This window comes from Kogia breviceps, chromosome 5, assembly GCF_026419965.1.
Source record: "Kogia breviceps isolate mKogBre1 chromosome 5, mKogBre1 haplotype 1, whole genome shotgun sequence".
Lineage (NCBI taxonomy): Eukaryota > Metazoa > Chordata > Mammalia > Artiodactyla > Physeteridae > Kogia > Kogia breviceps.
The window spans coordinates 37,201,784-37,223,354 of record NC_081314.1 but is presented as its reverse complement, the minus strand read 5'-3'; the positions used below and the strand labels follow the sequence as shown (position 1 = coordinate 37,223,354).

The window sequence follows — 21,571 nt, the reverse complement described above, 5'->3', positions numbered from 1 at the left end:
TTGATTTTTCTTTGTCCTAATAGATTGTCTAATCAAATTTATCCACTGGAGGGATTTAGTTTTTTTCTGGCAGTATTCTTGACAGGTTCTAATTCAGCTTTTTTCTTTGAACACTCCCAGGAAAGGGAAGCCTGGTCTCAGAGGCGAAGCTATTCAAACGCAGGCTGTCCAGCGATCGGTCAGATTTTCCTCACGTGGAATCGAAATCTGCTTCCCTGTAACTGACACCCTTCTGCTTCTATTTTTGTCCCATCCAGCCATCCAGGAGCAAGTCTAACCCCACACAGTTTCTGAAACATCAGAGAACAGCTATCACATTCCTCTTAGGTCCTATTTTTCCTAGTAAACATCTCCAGGGTAACTATGTATAATTCAGTGGAAAGTTCATGGTCCCTGGAGGCCAAGTTCAGTAGATTCCTGGCTGTATATTATTAGAAAACCTCTCCAAACCTCATGTAAGTCCACTTCTCTGTGAAAGGGAACATCCCAGCCTTACTAGGGTGTTTTGGAGGAGAGATGAGTTCACACAGAGGACGCCCACTCCAGTGAAGAAACTCAAGAATGCTAATAGCTCTTTCCCTCCCCAGCTTATTCCTGTTTTCTGAAAATGAAGAGCACCCCTGATACCATCCAATGGGCTCAGAGTTCCAGAGATTGTGCTCCTAAAAATATCTCCTTAAGGCTTCAAGAACTTCAAGTTCCCACAGAATTGTACTCAGTCATAAAGCCACACATTTTATTTATATGAAAATAAAGCAAGTCTCTCTTTCCTATCTTGTATCATGATTTCTTTCTGAATTTTCAATGAAATACTATAACTTGAGCCATTTACATTCCACCTTGTTAGTTTTGGCCGATCCTTCGAGTCCATCAGGGAGGCGTTTTCAGAAACAGAATTATTTTATCTAACCTATTAATCCGTTTTCCCTCCTGGGTTTGTTTAATCTACACATTTCTGTCATGCAGAAGCTCGATAAGCCCACACATTTTGTGAGATGTATGTTTCATAGAACAGACCACACCAGGCTTATAGGCAGCACAACTGCCTGATGTGAGTTTTCCCTCCTCCTCACCACCTGTGCTTCCGTTACTGATGGGGCTGCAGAGAAAGGTCCTACATCACCGGCAGTGCAACAGGTAAAACCAGATGACTTATGGGCTGGTCCAAAGTAGAAGGGAAGACATAAAGTTCCCACCCAGTAAAAGGAGAAAATAAAGATTACTTATACTGGGGCTTCATCACTAAAAAAATGACCAAATGCAGCCTTAGGTGGTCCCAGTGCCACCAGCTCTATCATCTTGGTTAAAATGTACCGTGTAATGTAGTAAGGAACACTATCTTGAGCCAGACCTCCTAGGTTCAATCCTGATATCATTCGCATTATGCTGGGTAGTTACTTAGTTTCTCTGTGCATGGGTTTCCTATTTGGTAAAATGATAGTTATTACTTTTTGCTTTGATACCAAAACAAGATCCAAACCTCAATGGAAAGGAAGGAAGAAAGGAAGAGAGGGGAGGTAGGAGCCAGGGAGGGGGATCACAGGAAGGTAAAGGTCTAGTCTGAGTCTTGCTTTTTTCTTTTTTTTTTTTTCGGCACGCGGGCCTCTCACTGTTGTGGCCTCTCCTGTTGCGGAGCACAGGCTCCGGACGCGCAGGCTCAGTGGCCATGGCTCACGGGCCCAGCCACTCTGCGGCATGTGGGATCTTCCCGGACCGGGGCACGAACCCATGTTCCCTGCATCAGCAGGCGGACCCTCAACCATTGCACCACCAGGGAAGCCCCTGAGTCTTGCTTTTTAAATTGTTCACTCCAGCTGACAACTCAAATAAGTTTTACTTCCCTCTACATTGAGAAGTTAAGCCAGATGAAATAAGAATTGTGCTTGGTGGCCAACAGACAGAATCAATGTCCTCTGGGTCTTTTCCTTTCCAAAGTGGAGAATGACTGCTATATTTAGAACAGATAACCAACAAGGACCTACTTTATAGCACAGGGAACTCTGATCAATATTCTCTAATAACCTAAATGGGAAAAGAATTTGAAGAAGAATAGATACATGCATATGTAGAATTGAATCACTTTGCTGTACACCTGAAACTAACACAACATTGTTAATCCAAAATGCTCCAATATAAACTAAAAATTAAAAAAAAGAATGAATTTAAAGTCATCAAATGACCGACTTACAGGCAGTAGAAAGTTATGTGAAGAATTCTTAAAGGATATCATCTTGTATTAAGTAAGTGAAAATTCGCCCATGTTCTGATGACAGTGCTCTTATACTTTCTTCAGTCATTTATGTATGGCTTTTCATTAATCCATCATATTTATTAATGGACTATTATAAATTCTTCTTTATTGCATTTTCCTGACATGATTTCTCAGTCTCTGTGGGTCACACTCTCCACTCTAGTGCATGTGGAATTCAAATGGGCAGCTGAGCCCTGGAGGCATCAAACTCAAAGCTTGCAGCTGGTGCCTAAAGCCTGGCCGTGGTGGGCTCCCTCACCCCCAGGTCAGGTCTGGTTCCCCTGGATCTATGGCTGGCACCAGCCCATCCTCTGTCCCTACCTCCACCCATAACATGCTGTCTTATGTTACACTCAAACATGTACCACAGAAAGGCGACATGAGGAAGGATGAAAAAAGCAACGAAGTATGTGTAAAGGGCTGGGGTGAGGGATTAAACAATTTTTCACATTCTGTTTCCATTTACATACAATCAGCCCTGGGAAGTTGCCTATGCTAAGAGAACAGACATGCATTCCTAGGTATGTACACTGAAGAATACACACACACACACACACACACACACACACACACACACATATATGCAACAATACATATTGCTAAAAATGGATGAATACTTCATACTGACCTTGGGGGGTTTAAACGGATAGTCTGGTGAAAAGGTAATGTCAAGAAAGAACACCCCTCCTTCATAGACAGATCCTGGGGGTCCCAATATAGTTGACCTCCATTCATAAATGTTGTCTCCTTTGGGTCCAGCACTGAAATAAGACATACAAATGAAATGTGCTTAGAGATTATATAAAGCTTGGAATTTAAAAAAAAATCTATTTATGGTAACAATAAATTGAGCCATTCCATAAAAACACACCCAGTTAATAGATTAATTCTACATAAGGAGTCACTTGTCAACACCATCAGTATTTTATAAATGAAACATGTTGGTATTGCTAAATAAAACAGAACCAAGACGATTCTGTTTTGCTATTCATAACCCTAAACTTATGAAACTAAAGATTCCAAGGACCGTAGACCAGAGGTAGGAGCACAAATGTTTAATAAAGCATAAAATTATTTCTGAGATCCTGAAAAAGGTGATATAGTGTCAAAAAGATAAATTTTCAAAGCTACAAGGGACACCGGAGAAAAATATACTCTAATCCTTTGTTAACTAAGAACACAAAAGAGGTTCATGGAGATCAGTAAATGTTCATCATTCATAAGACTCAGCTCAAGTATCATTCCCATCTGAATCTTCTTTTCTATCTCCACCCAAAGATTCCTGGCTAACGTCCACACCCTCGAACTAGTGTGGTCTGTAGAAGATAAGATGCATCCTTTTGTTTTATACCTGTATTGTGTAACTGTTTGCTTTTTCCATCCCTCCCTGGAAGTTCTTTGAGGAACAGATTTTGCCTTGTTCTCAGTGCCTAGTAAGTAAATGTTTATTGGATGATGATGATGGGTTAACAGTGAAGCACGGGAAGCCACATGGTTACTAGCAGCAAACATACTTCCCCCAGTCGCAGAGAAACTCACTGAGGAAAATAAGGCCCACACAAGTCAACTTAACTGTGTTAATTCTCCCAGGGTAACAGAAGGCAAAGTGAGATTATAGTTTAGCTCCAGTGTTCCTCTTGCCCCATCAAGCTAATATGTACATCTAACAGCCAGAAATTCCCCTCACACGTTGTAGCAAAGTGGGAAACCCTGTTAAAGTGCTTGGGAAGAGTTTATTGCCAACAAAGATTTGTCTTCTTTCTTATTTTGAAATTAGTTCATATCTGCAAAAAATTCATTGTTGAGCAGTATATCAAAAAAGCATGCATCTTATCTATGACAAAGGAGGAAAAATATACAATAGGGAAAAGACAGCCTCTTCAATAAATGGTGCTGGGAAAACTGGACAGCTACATGCAAAAGAATCAAACTGGACTACTTTCTGACACCATATACATGATTAAACTCACAATGGATTAAAGACTTAAACGTAAGATCTAAAGCCATAAAAATCCTAGAAGAAAACAAAGGCAGTACACTCTTTGACATCTAAGATTGACATCTTAGCAATATTTTTTTGTATATGTCTCCTCAGGTTAGGGAAACAAAAGCAAAAATGAACAAATGGGACTACATCAAACTAACAAACCTTTGCACAGTGAAGGAAACTATCATCAAAATGAAAAGGTGGCCTACTGAATGGGAGAAGATATTTGTAAATGATACATTCGATAAGGGGTTAATATCCGAGGTATACAAAGAACCCATACAACTCAACATCAAAAAACATACAACCTATTAAAAAATGGGCAGAGGACCTGAATAGATATTTCTCCAAAGAAAACATACAGATGGCCAACAAGCACATGAAAAGATGCTCAACATCACTAATCATGAAATGAAAATCAAAACCACAATGAGATATCACCTCACACCTGTCAGAATGGCTATCATCAAAAAGACAATAATTAACAAGTGTTGAGGATGTGAACAAAAGGGGAACCCTTGTGTACTGTTGGTGGGAATGTAAATTGGTATAGCCACTATGGAAAACAGTATGGAGATTCCTTAAAAAAGTAAAAATAGAACTACCATACAATCCAGTAATTCTGCTTCTGGGTATTTATCTGAAGAAATTAAAACAGTAATTTGAAGAGTAACTGAAAAGATATATGCATCCCAGTGTTCACTACAGCATTAGTTACACTAGCCAAGATACAAAAAGCAACCTAAGTACCATTGATAGATGAATGGATGAAGAAGATGTGGTACATATATACACACAGTGGAATATTACTGAGCCATAAAAAGTATGAAATCTTGCCATTTGGGACAACATGGATGGACCTTGAGGGTATTATGCTAAGTGAAATAAGTCAGACAGAGAAAGACAATACCACATCATTTCACTTACATGTGGAATCTAAAAAACAAAAGAATACATGTAAGAAAACAGAACAGACTCACAGATACAGAGAACAAACAGGTGGTTGCCAGAGGGGAGGAGGGGTTGGTGGATGAGAGAAACAGGTGATGGAGATTAAGAGGTACAAACTTGCAGTTACAAAATAAATAAGTCACAGGTATGAAGTATACAGTCAATAATTATGGAACATTTTTGTATGGTGACACCAAAAAAAAACCCCAAAACCCCCAAATCCAAAAAAGCATGCATCTTAACCAAGTTCGGATTATTCTGGGAATGCAAGGATAGTTTAATAATAGAAAATTATTATTGTAATTTGCCTTATAACACATTAAAGTAGAAGAAAATGATAATCTCCATAGGTGCAGAAAAAGCACTCCATAGGTGCTTTTTTATTAAAAATGATAGCTATTTAAGATAAAAACTCCTAGCAAAATTAGAATAGTAAGAAACATCTTTAACCTGATAAAAAGCATATAACAAAACCCTCACAGCAACTATATATTCAATGGTAAAATATTAAAGCACACCCTTTAAAAACTGAGGAACATGACAAGGATGCCCACTATATCCATTTCTAATCATTACTGTACTAGAGCTCATGTTCATCAAGGCATGAAAGACACAGGAAAAAAACCAAAAGATTTATGGATTGGGATGGAAGAAATAAAGCTGTTGGCATTTGCAGTATTTATGGACACAGAAAAAACCTCCCCAAATCTATACATAATTTATTAAATTTAATAAAAGTTTAGCAAAGTAGCTGGATGTAAGATCAACAGGCAAAATCAACTGTATTCAACACACCAGCAAAATTAGAAAATGTATTTTAAGATATCTTTTATAATAGTATTAAAAATATAAGAAACTTATGAATAAATTTCATTAAAAATATGTAAGATTTTAATGGAGAAAATTATAAAACATATTGAAATACACTCAAGAAAATTAAATATCAATAGATGGAGACACCAAGTTTATAGGTAGGAAGACACAGGATCCTGGGTATGTCAATTTCTCCCTGATCCAATGCAATTCTAATCCACAGTCCAACAGTTTTTTAAAAAACGAAACTTGACACGTTGATTCTAGAATGCATTTGGGAGCTCCAAGAAGCTCCTGAAACTTTTCTACACACCTATGAAAATCTGATATATGTCAGAACTGATGGGGCTAAGAAAACAGTTTTGTCTTTGGACAACAGAGAAATTTGATTTCTACCTCAATAAATATGTAAAACTCTGTTGCAGATGGATTAAACACTTAAGGGCAAAAGTCAAACGTTTTGGAGTTTGACTAAAGAGAGTGACAAGGCAAGCCATAAACTGAGAAAAGATATTTGGATCATATAAAATGGACAAAATTCTAGTGTTCATAATATACAAATTCCTACCAATCAATAAGGAAAAGACTAACAATCCATTAGAAAGGAAAAAAGAGGAAACACGAACGGCCATCACCATATGAAAAATGCTCAATCTCATTAAAATAAGAGAAAGGAAACTTAAAATTACTATTTAATATTATTTCACAAAATATATAGGCGAAAATAAATGCCTGACAAAACCTAGTGTTGATGAAGATGTGGAAAAACAAGAACTGTCCATTGATGATGAGAGTGTCGATCACTCTGAATGAGAATGTGGACTTCCCTAGTTCAGCTGAATATAGACAGTTCTATATTACAACACAGGAATTGCATTCCTAGGTACATACCCCAGAAAAACTTACACATGCACCAGAAGACATGTACAAGAATGTTCATGGATGCACTATTTGTAATAGCAAAATTAGAAACAACACAGATGTTCACTGACAGAAAAATGGATACATTCACCCAAAGGAATACTACACAGCAGTGAAAATATATAGACTAACATTGATAAATCTTAGAAATGGCATACTGGATAAAAAAGCAAGTCTAAAAGGAATATATACGGTATGACACTATTTCTACAAAGTTTAAAAGTAAACAGGAAAGTAAATTATGGAGGGACATACACAAAAAGTTCCAGGGAGGAGTTTCCTGGGTAGAATCAGAGGGTGGAGAAGTAGCACACAGGAGCTTCAATGGTTCTGGAGATGTTCTACTTCTCAGGATGTGTGGTGGATTCAGGAGTTATCTGTTTTATTACTAGGTTTCATAACTTACTTAGGAGTTAGCTCTTCTTAGATCTGTATCACATTTTTATATTAAGATAAACTATGCCAACAGCAAATTGTAGCACAGGTACAGTGTGATCCTACTATAGAAACTAGAAAACAACATTTTATATCATTTATGGATACATATCTATGTCAATGTCTTTCAGGAAATGAACTGGAAAAATTTACCTAAATTCAAGATGGTAGCTGTGCAAGGAACAGGGGAGAATTGGAGGGGGTGAGGGGAGGAAATCTGAACATAGAGAATGAAGGAGAGTTCAATTTTATTTCTACAGTTTGATTTCTCTTATTTAAAATAAGATGTAATAAAATAAAATAAAAGAAAATCACAGTTAGCCAAGTTTATGGCCAAGTACTGAAGCATGGTGCAAGGGACCAGGGTCCAGCCTCCCTGCCCCATCTGACCACTGACCTCCCTCTTCTGAAGCAGATAGTGAGGCAGACGGAATATTCAGGCCAGATGACAGCAAAACCTTGCCAACAACAGCCCTTGTTGCCAGACAAGCTCACTCATTTAGATGAATAATACACATGGTTACGCCCAGGCGCTATAATTAGATGCAATACACATAGGTAAGTTTATTAGAAGGAAGGGCTTGAAAGTAAATTATAGGTTTGCAACATTACTTCAAGGTAGATGAAATTTAGTTTAAAAAATACACACAGGAGAGCATACAGCTATGAAACAGTGTGCAGAGACACATTTCCCAAATCTGAAGATATAATTTGTGAGTCACTTTGAGGAATTTTAAGATGATTTTTCAAGAATGGTCACCACGGTTAGTTATATAATGTCAGCTAATTAAGGAGTCACCAATAGTGCCACCAAAGAAGGACCTCGAAAGCACAGGGCAGGAGGTACTTCACAAACTGTGCCATGTCTGCAGATAACGTATATTCCATTTGTGCCCATTCCAAGTTTTATCTGGCTCTCAGTCAGAACTCCAAATTTTATTGCTTCTTTTAAGTCAGTGAGCTGTCTATGTACTTATTAACAGTGGATTAAATAACTCAGTTAACAGTATCACTCTGAGTTGGTTCATGCTGCCAAAATGTGTCTTTTTGAGAAATTACTAGTACTGACAACCTATCTGAAAAACAGATGGGTGCTTTATTTTTACTTTTTAATTAAAAAAAAATTTAATGGAGTATAGTTGATTTACAATGTTGTGTTAGTTTCAGGTGTACAGCAAAGTGATTCAGTTATACATATTATACACATTCACTCTTTTTCAGATCCTTTTCTCATATAGATTATCACAGAATATTAAGTAGAGTTCCCTGTGCTATATATATACTAAGTCTATGTTGGTTATCTATCTTATGTATAGTAGTTTGTGTATGTTAATCCCAAGAGGAAACGTGGCAGGGAGGGATGAATCAGGAACTTGACATTGGTGTTTTAAAATTCATTTAAAATGAATATTTATGTCCTTAATACATAGATCGAGTCTTAGCAATCTGGCCATCTACATCATCTTAGGAATGGCCTATCTGCACCACTTACAAGCCCAAAGCTTACAGCAGTGGTCCCTGAACTACACAGCGCTCTGTCCAACAATCATTTTAATATATCCCAGTTGAGAAACTCTGGTGTAAAAGTTCAGAACTGTGTTGGTCAATATGGTGGCCATATAGCCATCAAGCACTTGAAATGTAGCTAGTTCAAAGTAAGACATGCTGTCATGAAAAGATGCTCAACATCGCTAATAATCAGGGAAATGCAAATGAAAGCCACAGTGAGATATCACCTCATACCTGTCAGAATGGCTATCATCAAACAGAACACAGCAAATGTTGGTGAGGTTCTGGAGAAAAGGGGACCCTTGTGCACTGTTGTAAACTGTAGGGAATGTAAATTGGTGCAGCCACTGTGGAGAACAGTATGGAGGTTTCTCAAAAAACTAAAAATAGAACTACCATATGATCCAGCAATTCCACTCCTGGGTATATACCCAAAGAAAACAAAAACACTAATTCGAAAAGATACATGTACCCCAATATTCACAGTATCATTATTTACAATGGCCAAGATATGGGAGCAACCTAACTGTCCATCAACAGATGAATGTATAAAGATGTGGTACATATATACAATGGAATATTACTCAGCCATTAAAAAAGAATGAATTTTTGCCATTTGTAGCCACATGGATGGACTTGGAGGGTATTATGCTAAGTGAGATAAGTCAGACAGAGAAAGACAAATACTGTTATGATACCACTAATGCATGGAATCTAAAAAATAGCACAAACTTGTGAATATAACAAAACAGAAGCAGACACAGATATAGAGAACTAGTGGTTACCAGGGCTGGGGGGTGCAAAATAGGGGTAAGGGAGGGGAAGGTACAAACTATTGGGTATAAGACAGGCTCAAGGATGTACTGTACAATACGGGGAACATAGCTAATGTTTTGTAATATTGTAATAACTGTAAATGGAGAGTAACCTTTAAAAATTGTATTTCAAATTCAAATTCAAAAAATTAAAACAGAATATATTGTACAGCACAGGGAATACAGCCAACCTTTTATAATAACTATAAATGGAGTATGACTTTTAAAAATTGTGCATCACTATGTTGCACACCTGACACATATATATTATATAATATTGTAAATCAACTATAACTCTATAAAAATAAAAGAAAAAAAATTTGCAGTGCAAAAAAAATTATATAATACCAGAAAAAAAATTAAGATGTGCCGTGAATGTAAAATATATACCGAATTTTGATGACAAGGCAAAAGAAAGCAAAATGCACCATTACTTTTTGTTAATTACATGCTGAAATAATATTTGGCATATATTGGGCCAAAATATATTAAAATTAACTTCACCTACTTTTTACTTTTTAAAATGTGGCTACTAGAAAATTTTACATTACATATGTGCTTCACATTATATATCTATTCAACAGAACTGTTTGGGAGCAGCAGTGTCCAATCAACCTTTCTGTGATGATGGGAATGTTCTAGTTCTCATCCTGATCCGATATCATAAAGAAGAGCACATGTGGCCATCTGGCACTTGAAATGAGGGCAATGAGAAGGAGGAAGTACATTTTCAGTCTCATTTAATTTTAATGAATTTAAATCCAAATAGCTCCATGTGGCTGATGGTCACATATACTGGACACTGTAGATTCATATTGACTGGAATTTTTTTAAAAAAAATCTTTATTTGAGTATATTTTCTTTACAATGGTGTGTTAGTTTCTGCTGTATAACAAAGTGAATCAGCTATATGTATACATACATCCCCATATCTCCTCCCTCTTGAGTCTCCCTCCCCCCCTCCCTATCCCACACAAAGCACCAAGCTGATGTCCCTGTGCTATGTGCACGCTTCCCACTAGCTATCTATTTTACGTTTGGTAGTGTATATATGTCCATGCCACTCTCTCACTTCATCCAGGCTTACCCTACTCCCTCCCATGTCCTCAAGTCCATTCTCTATATCTGTGTCTTTATTCCTCTCCTGCCCATAGGTTCTTCAGAACCACTTTTTTTTAAGATTCCATATATGTGTGTTAGCATATGGTATTTGTTTTTCTGTTTCTGACTTACTTCACTCTGTATGACATACTCTACGTGCATTCACCTCACTAAAATAACTCAATTTTGTTTCTTTTTATGGCTGAGTAATATTTCATTGTATAGATGTGCCACATCTTCTTTATCCATTCAACTGTCGATGGACACTTAGGTTGCTTCCATGTCCTGGCTATTGTATATAGAGCTGCAATGAACATTGTGGTACATGACTCTTTTTGAATTACGGCTTTCTCAGTGTATATGCCCAGTAGTGGAGTGGGATTGCTGGGTCATATGGTAGTTTTTTTTTTTTTTTTTTTCTGCTGTATGTGGGCCTCTCACTGTTGTGGCCTCCTCCATTGCAGAGCACAGGCTCCAGACACACAGGCTCAGCGGTCATGGCTCACGGGCCTAGCCACTCCACGGCATGTGGGATCTTTCTGGACCGGGGCATGAAACCGTGTCCCCTGCATCGGCAGGCAGACTCTCAACCACTGTGCCACCAGGGAAGCCCCATGTGGTAGTTTTTTAAGGAACCTTCATACTGTTTTCCATAGTGGCTGTATCAGTTTACATTCCCACCAACAGTGCAAGAGGGTTCCATTTTCTCCACACCCTCTCCAGCATTTCTTGTTTGTAGATTTTTTGATGATGACCATTCTGACAGGTGTGAGGTGATACCTCACTGTAGTTTGATTTGCATTCCTCTAATGATTAGTGATGTCAAACATCCTTTCATGTGTTTGTTGGCAATCTGTATACCTTCTTTGGAGAAATGTCTATTTAGGTCTTCTGCCCATTTTTGGATTGGGTTGTTTGTTTTTTTGATATTGAGCTGCATGAGCTGTTTGTATATTATGGAGATTAATCCTTTGTCAGTTGCTTCATTTGCAAATATTTTCTCCCATTCTGAAGGTTGCCTTTTCGTCTTGTTTATAGTTTCCTTTGCTGTGCAAAAGCTTTTAAGTTTCACTAGGTTCCATTTGTTTATTTTTTTAAATTTCCATTTCTCTAGGAGGTGGATCAGAAAGGATCTTGCTGTGATTTATGTCATAGAGTGTTCTGCCTATGTTTTCCCCTAAGAGTTTTATAGTGTCTGGCATTACACTTAGGTCTTTAATCCATTTTGAGTTTATTTTTGTGTATGGTGTTATAGAGGGTTCTATTTTTTTTTTTTTTTTCTTGCAGTACGCAGGCCTCTCACTGTTGTGGCCTCCCCCATTGCGGAGCACAGGCTCCGGACACATAGGCTCAGCAGCCAGGGCTCACGGGCCTAGCCGCTCCGTGGCATGTGGGATCTTCTTGGACAGGGGCACGAACCCGTGTCCCCTGCATCAGCAGGCGGACTCTCAACCACTGCGCCACCAGGGAAGCCCTGTTTGCTAGCATTTGTTGAGGATTTTTACATCTATGTTCATCAGTGATATTGGCCTGTAGTTTTCTTTCTTTGTGACGTCTTTGTCTGGTTTTGGTATCAGGTGCTCGTAGAAGGAGTTTGGGAGTGTTTCTCCCTCTGCTATATTTTGGAAGAGTTTGAGAAGGATAGGTGTTAGCTCTTCTCTAAATATTTGATAGAATTCGCCTGTGAAGCCATCTGCTCCTGGGCTTTTGTTTGTTGGAAGATGTTTAATCACAGTTTTCATTTCAGTGCTTGTGATTGGTCTGTTCATATTTTCTATTTCTCCCTGGTTCGGTCTCAGAAGGTTGTGCTTTTCTAAGAATGTGTCCATTTCTTCCAGGTTGTCCATTTTATTGGCATATAGTTGCTTGTAGTAATCTCTCATGATCTTTTGTATTTCTGCAGTGTCAGTTGTTACTTCTCCTTTTTCATTTCTAATTCTATTGATTTGAGTCTTCTCCCTTTTTTCTTGATGAGTATGGCTAATGGTTTATCAATTTTATCTTCTCAAAGAACCAGCTTTTTATTTTATTGATCTTTGCTATCATTTCCTTCATTTCTTTTTCACTTATTTCTGATCTGATCTTTATGATTTCTTTCCTTTGGCTAACTTTGGTTTTTGTTGTTGTTGTTGTTCTTCTTTCTCTAATTGCTGTAGGTGTAAGGTTAGGTTGTTTATTTGAGATTTTTCTTGTTTCTTGAGGCAGGATTTTATTGCTATAAACTTCCCTCTTAGAACTGCTTTTGCTGCATCCCATAGGTTTTGGGTAGTCATGTTTTCATTGTCATTTGTTTCTAGATATTTTTTGATTTCCTCTTTGATTTCTACAGTGATCTCCTGGTTATTTAGTAGTGTATTGTTTAGCCTCCATGTGTTTGTAGTTTTTACGGATTTTTTCCTGTAACTGATATCTAGTCTCATAGTGTTGTGGTCAGAAAAGATAGTTGATACGATTTCAATTTTTCTTAAATTTACCAAGCCTTGATTTGTGACACAAGATATGATCTATTCTGGAGAATGTTCCATGAGCACTTCAGAAGAAAGTGTATTTTGTTGTTTTTGGATGGTATGTCTTATAAATATCAATTAAGTCCATCTTGTTTAATGTATCATTTAAAGCTTGTGTTTCCTTATTTATTTTCATTTTGGATGATCTGTCCTTGCTAAAGGTGGGGTGTTACAGTCCCCTAGTATTATTGTGTTACTGTCGATTTCCCCTTTTCTGGCTGTTAGCATTTGCCTTATATATTGAGGTATTCCTATGCTGGGTGCATAAATATTTACAATTGTTATATCTTTTTCCTGTATTGATCCCTTGATCATTATGTAGTGTCCTCTTTGTCTTTTGCAATAATCTTTATTTTAAAGTCTATTTTGTCTGATATGAGAATTGCTTCTCCAGCTTTCTTTTGATTTCCATTAGCATGGAAAATCTTTTTCCATCCCCTCTCTTTCAGTCTGTATGTGTCCCTCGGTCTGAAGTGGGTCTCTTGTAGACAGCACATATACGGGTCTTGTTTTTGTATCCATTCAGCCAGTCTGTTTTTTGGTTGGAGCATTTCAATCATTTACATTGAAGGTAATCATTGACATGTTTGTTCCTATTACCATTTTCTTAATTGTTTTGGGTTTGTTTTTCTAGGTGTTTTTCTTCTCCTTTGTTTTCTGCCTAGAGAAGTTCCTTTAGCATTTGTTGTAAAGCTGGTTTGGTGGTGCTGAATTCTCTTCGCTTTTGATTGTCTGTAAAGTTTTTAATTTCTCCATCGAATCTGAATGAGATCCTTGCTGGGTAGAGTAATCTTGGTTGTAGGTTTTTCCCCTTCATCCCTTTAAATATGTCCTGCCACTCCCTTCTGGCTTGCAGAGTTTCTGCTGAAACATCAGCTGTTAGCCTTAAGGGGATTCCCTTGTATGTTACTTGTTGCTTTTCCCTTGCTGCTTTTAATATATTTTCTTTGTATTTAAATTTTTGATAGTTTAATTAATAGGTGTCTTGCATGATTCTCTTTGGATTTATCCTGTATGGGACTCTCTGTGCTTCCTGAAAGTGACTGACTATTTCCTTTCCGATATTAGGGAAGTTTTCAACTATAATCTCTTCAAATATTTTCTCAGTCCCTTTCTTTTTCTCTTCTTCTTCTGGGACCCCTATAATTTGAATGTTGGTGTGTTTAATGTTGTACCAGAGGTCTCTGAGACTGTCCTCAATTGTTTTCATTCTTTTTTCTTCATTCTGCTCTGTGGTCGTTATTTCCACTATTTTATCTTCCAGGTTAGTTATCCATTCTTCTGCTTCAGTTATTCTGCTATTGATTCCTTCTAGAGAATTTTAAATTTCATTTGTTGTGTTGTTCATCATTGTTTGTTTGCTCTTTAGTTCTTCTAGATCCTTGTTAAACATTTCTTGTATTTTCTCCATTCTATTTCCATGATTTTTGAACATCTTTACTATCATTACTCTGAATTCTTTTTCAGGTAGACTGCCTATTTCCTCTTCATTTGTTTGGTCTGGTGGGTTTTTACCTTGCTCCTTCATCTGCTGTGTGTTTCTCTGTCTTCTCATTTTGCTTATTCATTTTGCTTAACTTACTGTGTTTGGGGTCTCCTTTTTGCAGGCTGCAGATTTGTAGTTCCCATTGTTTTTCCCAGTGGCTCAGGTTGGTTCAGTGGGATGTGTAGGCTTCCTGGTGGAGGGGACTGGTGCCTGTGTTCTGGTGGATGAGGCTGGATCTTGTCTTTCTTGTGCGCAGGACCGTGTTCGGTGGTGTGTTTTGGGGTGTCTGTGAACTATTATGATTTTAGGCAACCTTTCTGCTAATGTTGCTGGTTGATTGGAATGGGGCGTCCAGCCCTGGAACTTGCTGGTCATTGAGTGGAGCTGGGTCTTAGCATTGAGACAGAGATCTCTGAGAGAGTTCTCACTGACTGATATCATGTGAGGCTGGGAGGTCTCTGGTCGACCAATGTCCTGAACTCGGCTCTCCCACTTCAGAGTCTCAGGTCTGACACCCAGCTGGAACATCAAGACCCTGTCAGTCACATGGCTCAGAGAAAAAGTGAGGGGGAAAAAAAAGAAGGAAAAAATATATATATAGTTATTAAAATAAAAAATAAAAATACCATTAAAATAAAATAATAAAAAAGTAATAAAAAGAAAAGAAGAGAGCAACCAAACCAATAAACAAATCCACCAATGATAACAAGCGTTAAAAACTATCCTAAAAAAACCAACGGATAGACAGAACCCTAGGACAAATGGTAAAAGCAAACCTATACAGATAAAATCACACAAAGAAACATACACATACACACTCAACAAAAAGAAAAAAGGAAAAAAAATATTTTTTTTTTAAAAAGGAAGAGAGCAACCAAATCAATAAACAAACCTACCAATGACAATAAGCTCTAAACTAAAATAAACATAAGACCAGAAACAAATTACATGCAGAAAGCAAACCCCAAGTCTACAGTTGCTCCCAAAGTCCACAGCCTCAATTTGGGATGATTCGTTGTGTATTCAGGTATTCCACAGATGCAGGGTACATCAAGTTGATTGTGGAGATTTAATCTGCTGCTCCTGAGGCTGCTGGGAGAGATTTCCCTTTCTCTTCTTTGTTTGCACAGCTCCTGGGGTTCAGCTTTGGATTTGGACCCGTCTCTGCGTGCAGGTTGCCTGAGGGTGTCTGTTCTTTGCTCAGACAGGACGGGGTTAAAGGAGCAGCTGACTGCGGGGCTCTAGTTCACTCAGGCTGGGGGGAGGGAGGGGTATGGATGTGGGGCAAGCCTGCGGTGGCAGAGGCCAGTATGACATTGCATCAGCCTGAGGCACGCCATGCGTTCTCCCGGGGAAGTTGTCCCAGGATCATGGGACCCTGGCAGTGGCGGGCTGCATAGGCTCCTGGGAGGGGAGGTGTGGATAGTGACCTGTGCTTGCACACAGGTTTCTTGGTAGCGGCAGCAGCAGCCTTAACGCCTCATACCCGTCTCTGGGGTCCGCGCTGATAGCTGTGGCTCGCGCCCGTCTCTGGAGCTCTTTTAGGTGGTGCTCTGAATCCTCTCCCCTCGCACACCCTGAAACAATGGTCTCTTGCCTCTTCGGCAGCTCCAGACTTTTTCCCAGACTCCCTCCCGGCTAGTTGTGGCGCACTAGCCCCCTTCAGGCTATGTTCACGCCGCCAACCCCAGACCTCTCCCTGTGATCCGACTGAAGCCCTAACCTCAGCTCCCAGCCCCCGCCCGTCCCAGTGGGTGAGCAGACAAGCCTCTCGGGCTGGTGAGTGCTGGTTGGCACGGATCCTCTGTGCAGGAATCTCTCCGCTTTGCCCTCCACACCTCTGTGGCTGCACTCTCCTCCATGGCTCCAGTTTCCCCCCTGCCCACCCCTTGTCTCCGCCAATGAAGGGGCTTCCCGGTGTGTGGAAACCTTTCCTCCTACACAGTTCCCTCCCAGAGGGGCAGGTCCCATCCCTATTCTTTTGTCTCTGTTTTTTCTTTTTTCTTTTGCCCTACCCAGGTATGTGGGGAGTTTCTTGCCTTTTGGGGAAGTCTGAGGTGTTCTGCCAGCATTCATTAGGTGTTCTGTAGGAGTTATTCCACATGTAGATGTATTTTTGATGTATTTGTGGGGAGGAAGGTGATCTCCACGTCTTACTCCTCTGCCATCTTGAAGGTCCCCCCCCCGAATATTTTTTTAATATGTTACAATTATTTGAGTCTAGGGACTTGCCTGGTGGTGCAGTGGTCAAGAGTCCACCTGCCAATGCAGGGGACCCAGGTTCGATCCCTGGTCTGGGAAGATCCCACATGCTGTGGAGCAACTAGCCCATGTGCCACAACTACTGAGCCTGCGTTCTAGAACCCCCGAGCCACAACTACTGAGCCCGTGTGCCACAACTACTGAGCCCGTGCTCTAGAGCCCGCGAGCCACAACTACTGAAGCCCACGCGCCTAGAGCCCGTGCTCCGCTACAAGAGAAGCTACAGCAATGAGAAGCCTGTGCACCACAATGAAGAGTAGCCCACGCTCGCTTCAACTAGAGAAAGCCTGCGTGCAGCAACGAAGACCTGACGCAGCCAAAAATAAATAAACTTATATAAAAAAAAGAATTATTTAGATCTATACAAAATGGAAGAATGGGCTTTTATGCACTCTGACTGGAGCAAAAAGTGAGAAGCAGATGCTGCAGACTGTTTTATCCTTTTAACTATAGAGGTTGGTGCCAGAGGACACTTGCAGTACAGTGGAGAAGCCCGTGGACAGGCTCTGAGCCAGATTTGCTTGTCTGAATCCCAGCCCTCCCTCTGAGCACCTGTATGACCCTGGGTAAATAAGTCATCTCTCTATGTTTTAGTTTTCTCATCTGCAAAATGGGGTCATTACAGCACCAACCCGGTGGACCAACTGTGAAATTTTAGTGGAATTGCACCCATAGAACTTGGAAGATGGGTCTATAACAGTCTAAATAGCAAGCCTCCAAATGTTAGCTGCTACTGTTGTCGCAGTTATGCCTGCAGGTGGCACTGAAGTTCACCAACACACTAAAGAGGTTATTGCCTGGTGGTTTTCTAATGAAGGTTTCAAGATACCAGGACTAGAAAACAGGCTACCAAGACCTGTGCACAAATAATGGCAATCATCTTCCTCTTCATCATCACCCTGCCATCTAATCTTATGATGTGTATTTAGGGCGAAACTTTGGAAACCATTAGAATTAATAGCTGCCGCTCCCAGGAAATCAAATTTTGCATTAAATGGAATGTTTATTTACAATCAGGATTTATAGGTATGAAGTTATTATATTTAGCAACGTTTTCCCACTTGCAGTATTCTTAATGTTCAATACCCTTAATTTTCAGATTTTATTTATTTTTAAAAATTTATTATTGAAGTATAGTTGATATACAATGTATTATTTTCTGCTGTACAGCAAAGTGATTGAGTTATACATATATATACATTCTGTTTCATATTCTTTTTCCATTATGGTTTATCACAGGATATTGAATGTAGTTCCCTGTGATATACAGTAGGACCTTGTTTATCCATTCTCTATATAACAGTTTTCATCTGCTAATCCCAAACTCCCAGTCCTTCGCAACCATCCCCCCAGCTCTGGCAACCACAAGTCTCTTCTCTATGTCTGTGAGTCTGTTTCTGTTTTGTAGATAAGTTCATTTGTGTCATACTTTAGATCCCACATGTAAGTGATATCATATGGTGTTTGTTTTTCTCTTTCTAACTTACTTTGCTTAGTATGAGAATCTCTAGGTCCATCCATGTTGCTACAAATGGCATTGCTTCACTCTTTTTTACGGCCGAGTAGTATTCCATTGTATATATGTACCACATCTTCTTTATCCATTCATCTGTTGATGGACATTTAGGTTGCTTCCATGTCTTGGCTATTGTAAATAGTGCTGCTGTGAACATAGGGGTGCATATAACTTTTTGAATTAGAATTTTGTCCAGGTATATGCCCAGGAGTGGTATTGCTGGATCATATGGCAACTCTATTTTCAGTTCTTTGAGGAACCTCCATACAGTTTTCCATAGTGGCTGCACCAATCAGGTATTTTTTGGCGGGGGGCATGGCACCGCTTGGCTTGCGGGATCTCAGTTCCCTGACCAGGGATTGAACCCAGGTCACTGAAACGAAAGCGCCAAATCCTAACCACTAGATCACCAGGGAACTCCCAGACCTTATTTCTTAAAGAAGAAAAATAAACACAGTTAACAGAGCTAAATTGCAAATAAAAGACAAATCTATTAAAATGCAAATATCAGTTCACAAATTGCTAATTGGTTGAAGGGCCAAAGTTGCTGCTTGGGAGAAATCCTTTAGAGAATCAGTGTTATAAACTGTTTGGCTTTAAATGCCGTTCTCTACAGTGGAAGAGCCCTTATGTATATATGAAATGTTACACATTTACAATAAAACTGATGAAAAGGAAGGACTAAGTGCTCACTGCATTTAAGATCATAAGATGCTTTAAATATATTTGAATACTTTGAATGTGCTGTGCCACAGTTGTGACTCTAAGACCGAGAGTTTTTGGCTGTGCCTGCTGCCTTTTCTTTAATGCTGACTCCTAGCCAGGTAAAGAGGAAGGATGCCCGGGCTCCCCAGGACAGGAAACCTGCCTTTGGAGAGATTCTGTGATGTGCCAACACTCATCTGAAATCGACGGGGACACGGTAGCAAGGAGAAGACGGTACAAGGGGATCTCTCAGGAGCTCTGGCAATCTCTGCTTATGCATCAGACTCCATGGAGCTGAATTCACCCCTTCCCACTGGGAGGCACATCATTTACACAAAAATGATATACTGCACCCATGTCCAAAGTGCCTTTGCAAGTAAACAGCTGCAGGCATTTTGAGCTTCTGGGGTTACAACATAATAAATAACGTGTGTTTCTCTAGTGTCAGACTGGAAGGAAAGGGTAGTTTCTAGTTCCCATGTGTTGAAAGAAAATATAAAGGCAAGGCGCAGATCAGTTGCAGATAAGGATAGTAGGAAAGGCAGCTAAAGAGGGGAAAAGCCACACAGCTGTCTGAATAAAATGAGGAAAAACATGTGGGCGTGGGGAGGTTTAAGGGGGAAAATGTTTTCAGCATACTCAAGGTCATACACGGACCTATTTGTTGCTTGCTTTTTGTCTTCATTTTACTAAAATTCTCCGTAGCTCTGCCCCCCGCCCTGATTCCTGAAAAGCTCTCTTCCCCACGTATCTAAGAGCCTCCTCTGATAGGGCACCACTCCGACGCCTCTGTCCTCTTCAATGACACCTCTTCAGCATCTGCCTCCCTGGGGGCTCTACCCTCGGCCACCTTGTTTTCTCACCTTCCATCTCGGGATCTCATCATCCACCTTCGACAATCAACCTACCAAACACTGATGGAATCTCTAACCTGGTCGGAAACCTGACAGTCGACGGGGACCATGCTCCCTCCTTCTCCTTTAAGTTCCCCAAAACCTGTTGAATCCTACTCCATAGTATCTTCCTAATCCGTCTACTGGCTGCATCCTCTGTCACCTTCATGATGGCACCAGCATCCTCTGTAGTCTCCCTGCTTCCAGTTCTGCTTTCCTCCAATCCTTCCACTGAAGTGCAGATAGGGCAATCTCCAGGAAATCTTTTAAATGGGATCTTGTTTCCCTCTTTCCTCTGACTCAATACCTTCAAGATCAAGCCCCGATTCCTCTGGAGCACACAAAGTCTTCCAGAAAGATCTGGCTCCAGCTTGCATCTCTGGCCTCATCCTTTGCAGCCCCCTCTCCTCCAACTCCATCCACCAGTCATACTGGAATCACCTGTAGAACCTCCACAGGGACTGGGCTCTTTCTGGGCTGTTGGATAAGATGCTCTGCAGGTCTGACCATTCTACTTGTCCTTGAGGTCTTAACTTAGCTGCATTCTCCTCCAGGACATCTTCCTTACCCCCAAAGCCAGGGGGGTAACATTCTATGCAAACATGACATTATAAAAACAGTTACGAATGGGGCCTTTAATACTGGGGAAAGAAGAAATATTAAGGAACAACATTGTCTGGATCACAGGAAAGAAGAACTCACTCTGATGGTGAAAGGGCATCCCTGACCACCAAGAGGGTGTTGAGAAAACAAGCCAGGTCTGCAGCTCTCAAGAGGACAAATAGAGAATGGTGCCTCACAAACTCCTGGGGGTCCCTATGTTTGTATTCAGTGATTTTTTTCTAAAGAACCAAGACACTGAAGTCCACCATAACATCTTAGGAAGTTAGGATATAACAGTGATGAGTATGGAATAACTGACTTTGCTATACACCTGAAACTAACACAACATTGTGAATCAACTATATACTCCAATATAAAAGAAAAAATTTAAAAGAAGGATCAGGCAAAAGGGTGAAATTTGAAAAGAAAGGACAATAATAAAAAAAAAAAAGACAAGATCCCTTGTGTACACTAAGCTCCAAGCAGAATTGGACTGTTACTATTTCCTCCAAGTACCGTTTCATACAGCTTGTTTCCAGCTCACAAGGATCTGGTGCTTATCTCGAGGTGGTCCAAGAAAAATAATTATTTTATGATTTTTGTGAATGAGTGCTTTCATAAATGGGAAGGACCTTTGTACTCAATCACCCTTTTCAGATTTGAGGGGCAAAGATGAAAAAAAAAATTCATTTGACTATAGTTATCTTTTACCAAATCTTCAAAGTCGTCACTGTCATCTACTTTGGGTGCTTTGTTAACAGTGTCAGTGACTGGGCTGAGAGGAAGAAACAGGAGGAAACTAAAATTTTAAACACA

The 21,571-nt window shown here is 39.7% G+C and overlaps 1 protein-coding gene across 2 annotated transcripts in view; it reads right to left on the bottom strand.

Moving 5' to 3' along the window:
* Nucleotides 1-21,571, bottom strand: part of LOC131757293 (ubiquitin-conjugating enzyme E2 E2) — a 375,295-nt gene that overhangs the window by 80,898 nt on the left and 272,826 nt on the right. For both annotated transcript variants that reach the window (XM_059064635.2, XM_067033857.1), the window contains exon 4: nt 2,880-3,012. In XM_059064635.2, coding sequence (XP_058920618.1) covers nt 2,880-3,012 — 133 coding nt within the window. The remainder of the gene's footprint in view (nt 1-2,879; nt 3,013-21,571) is intronic.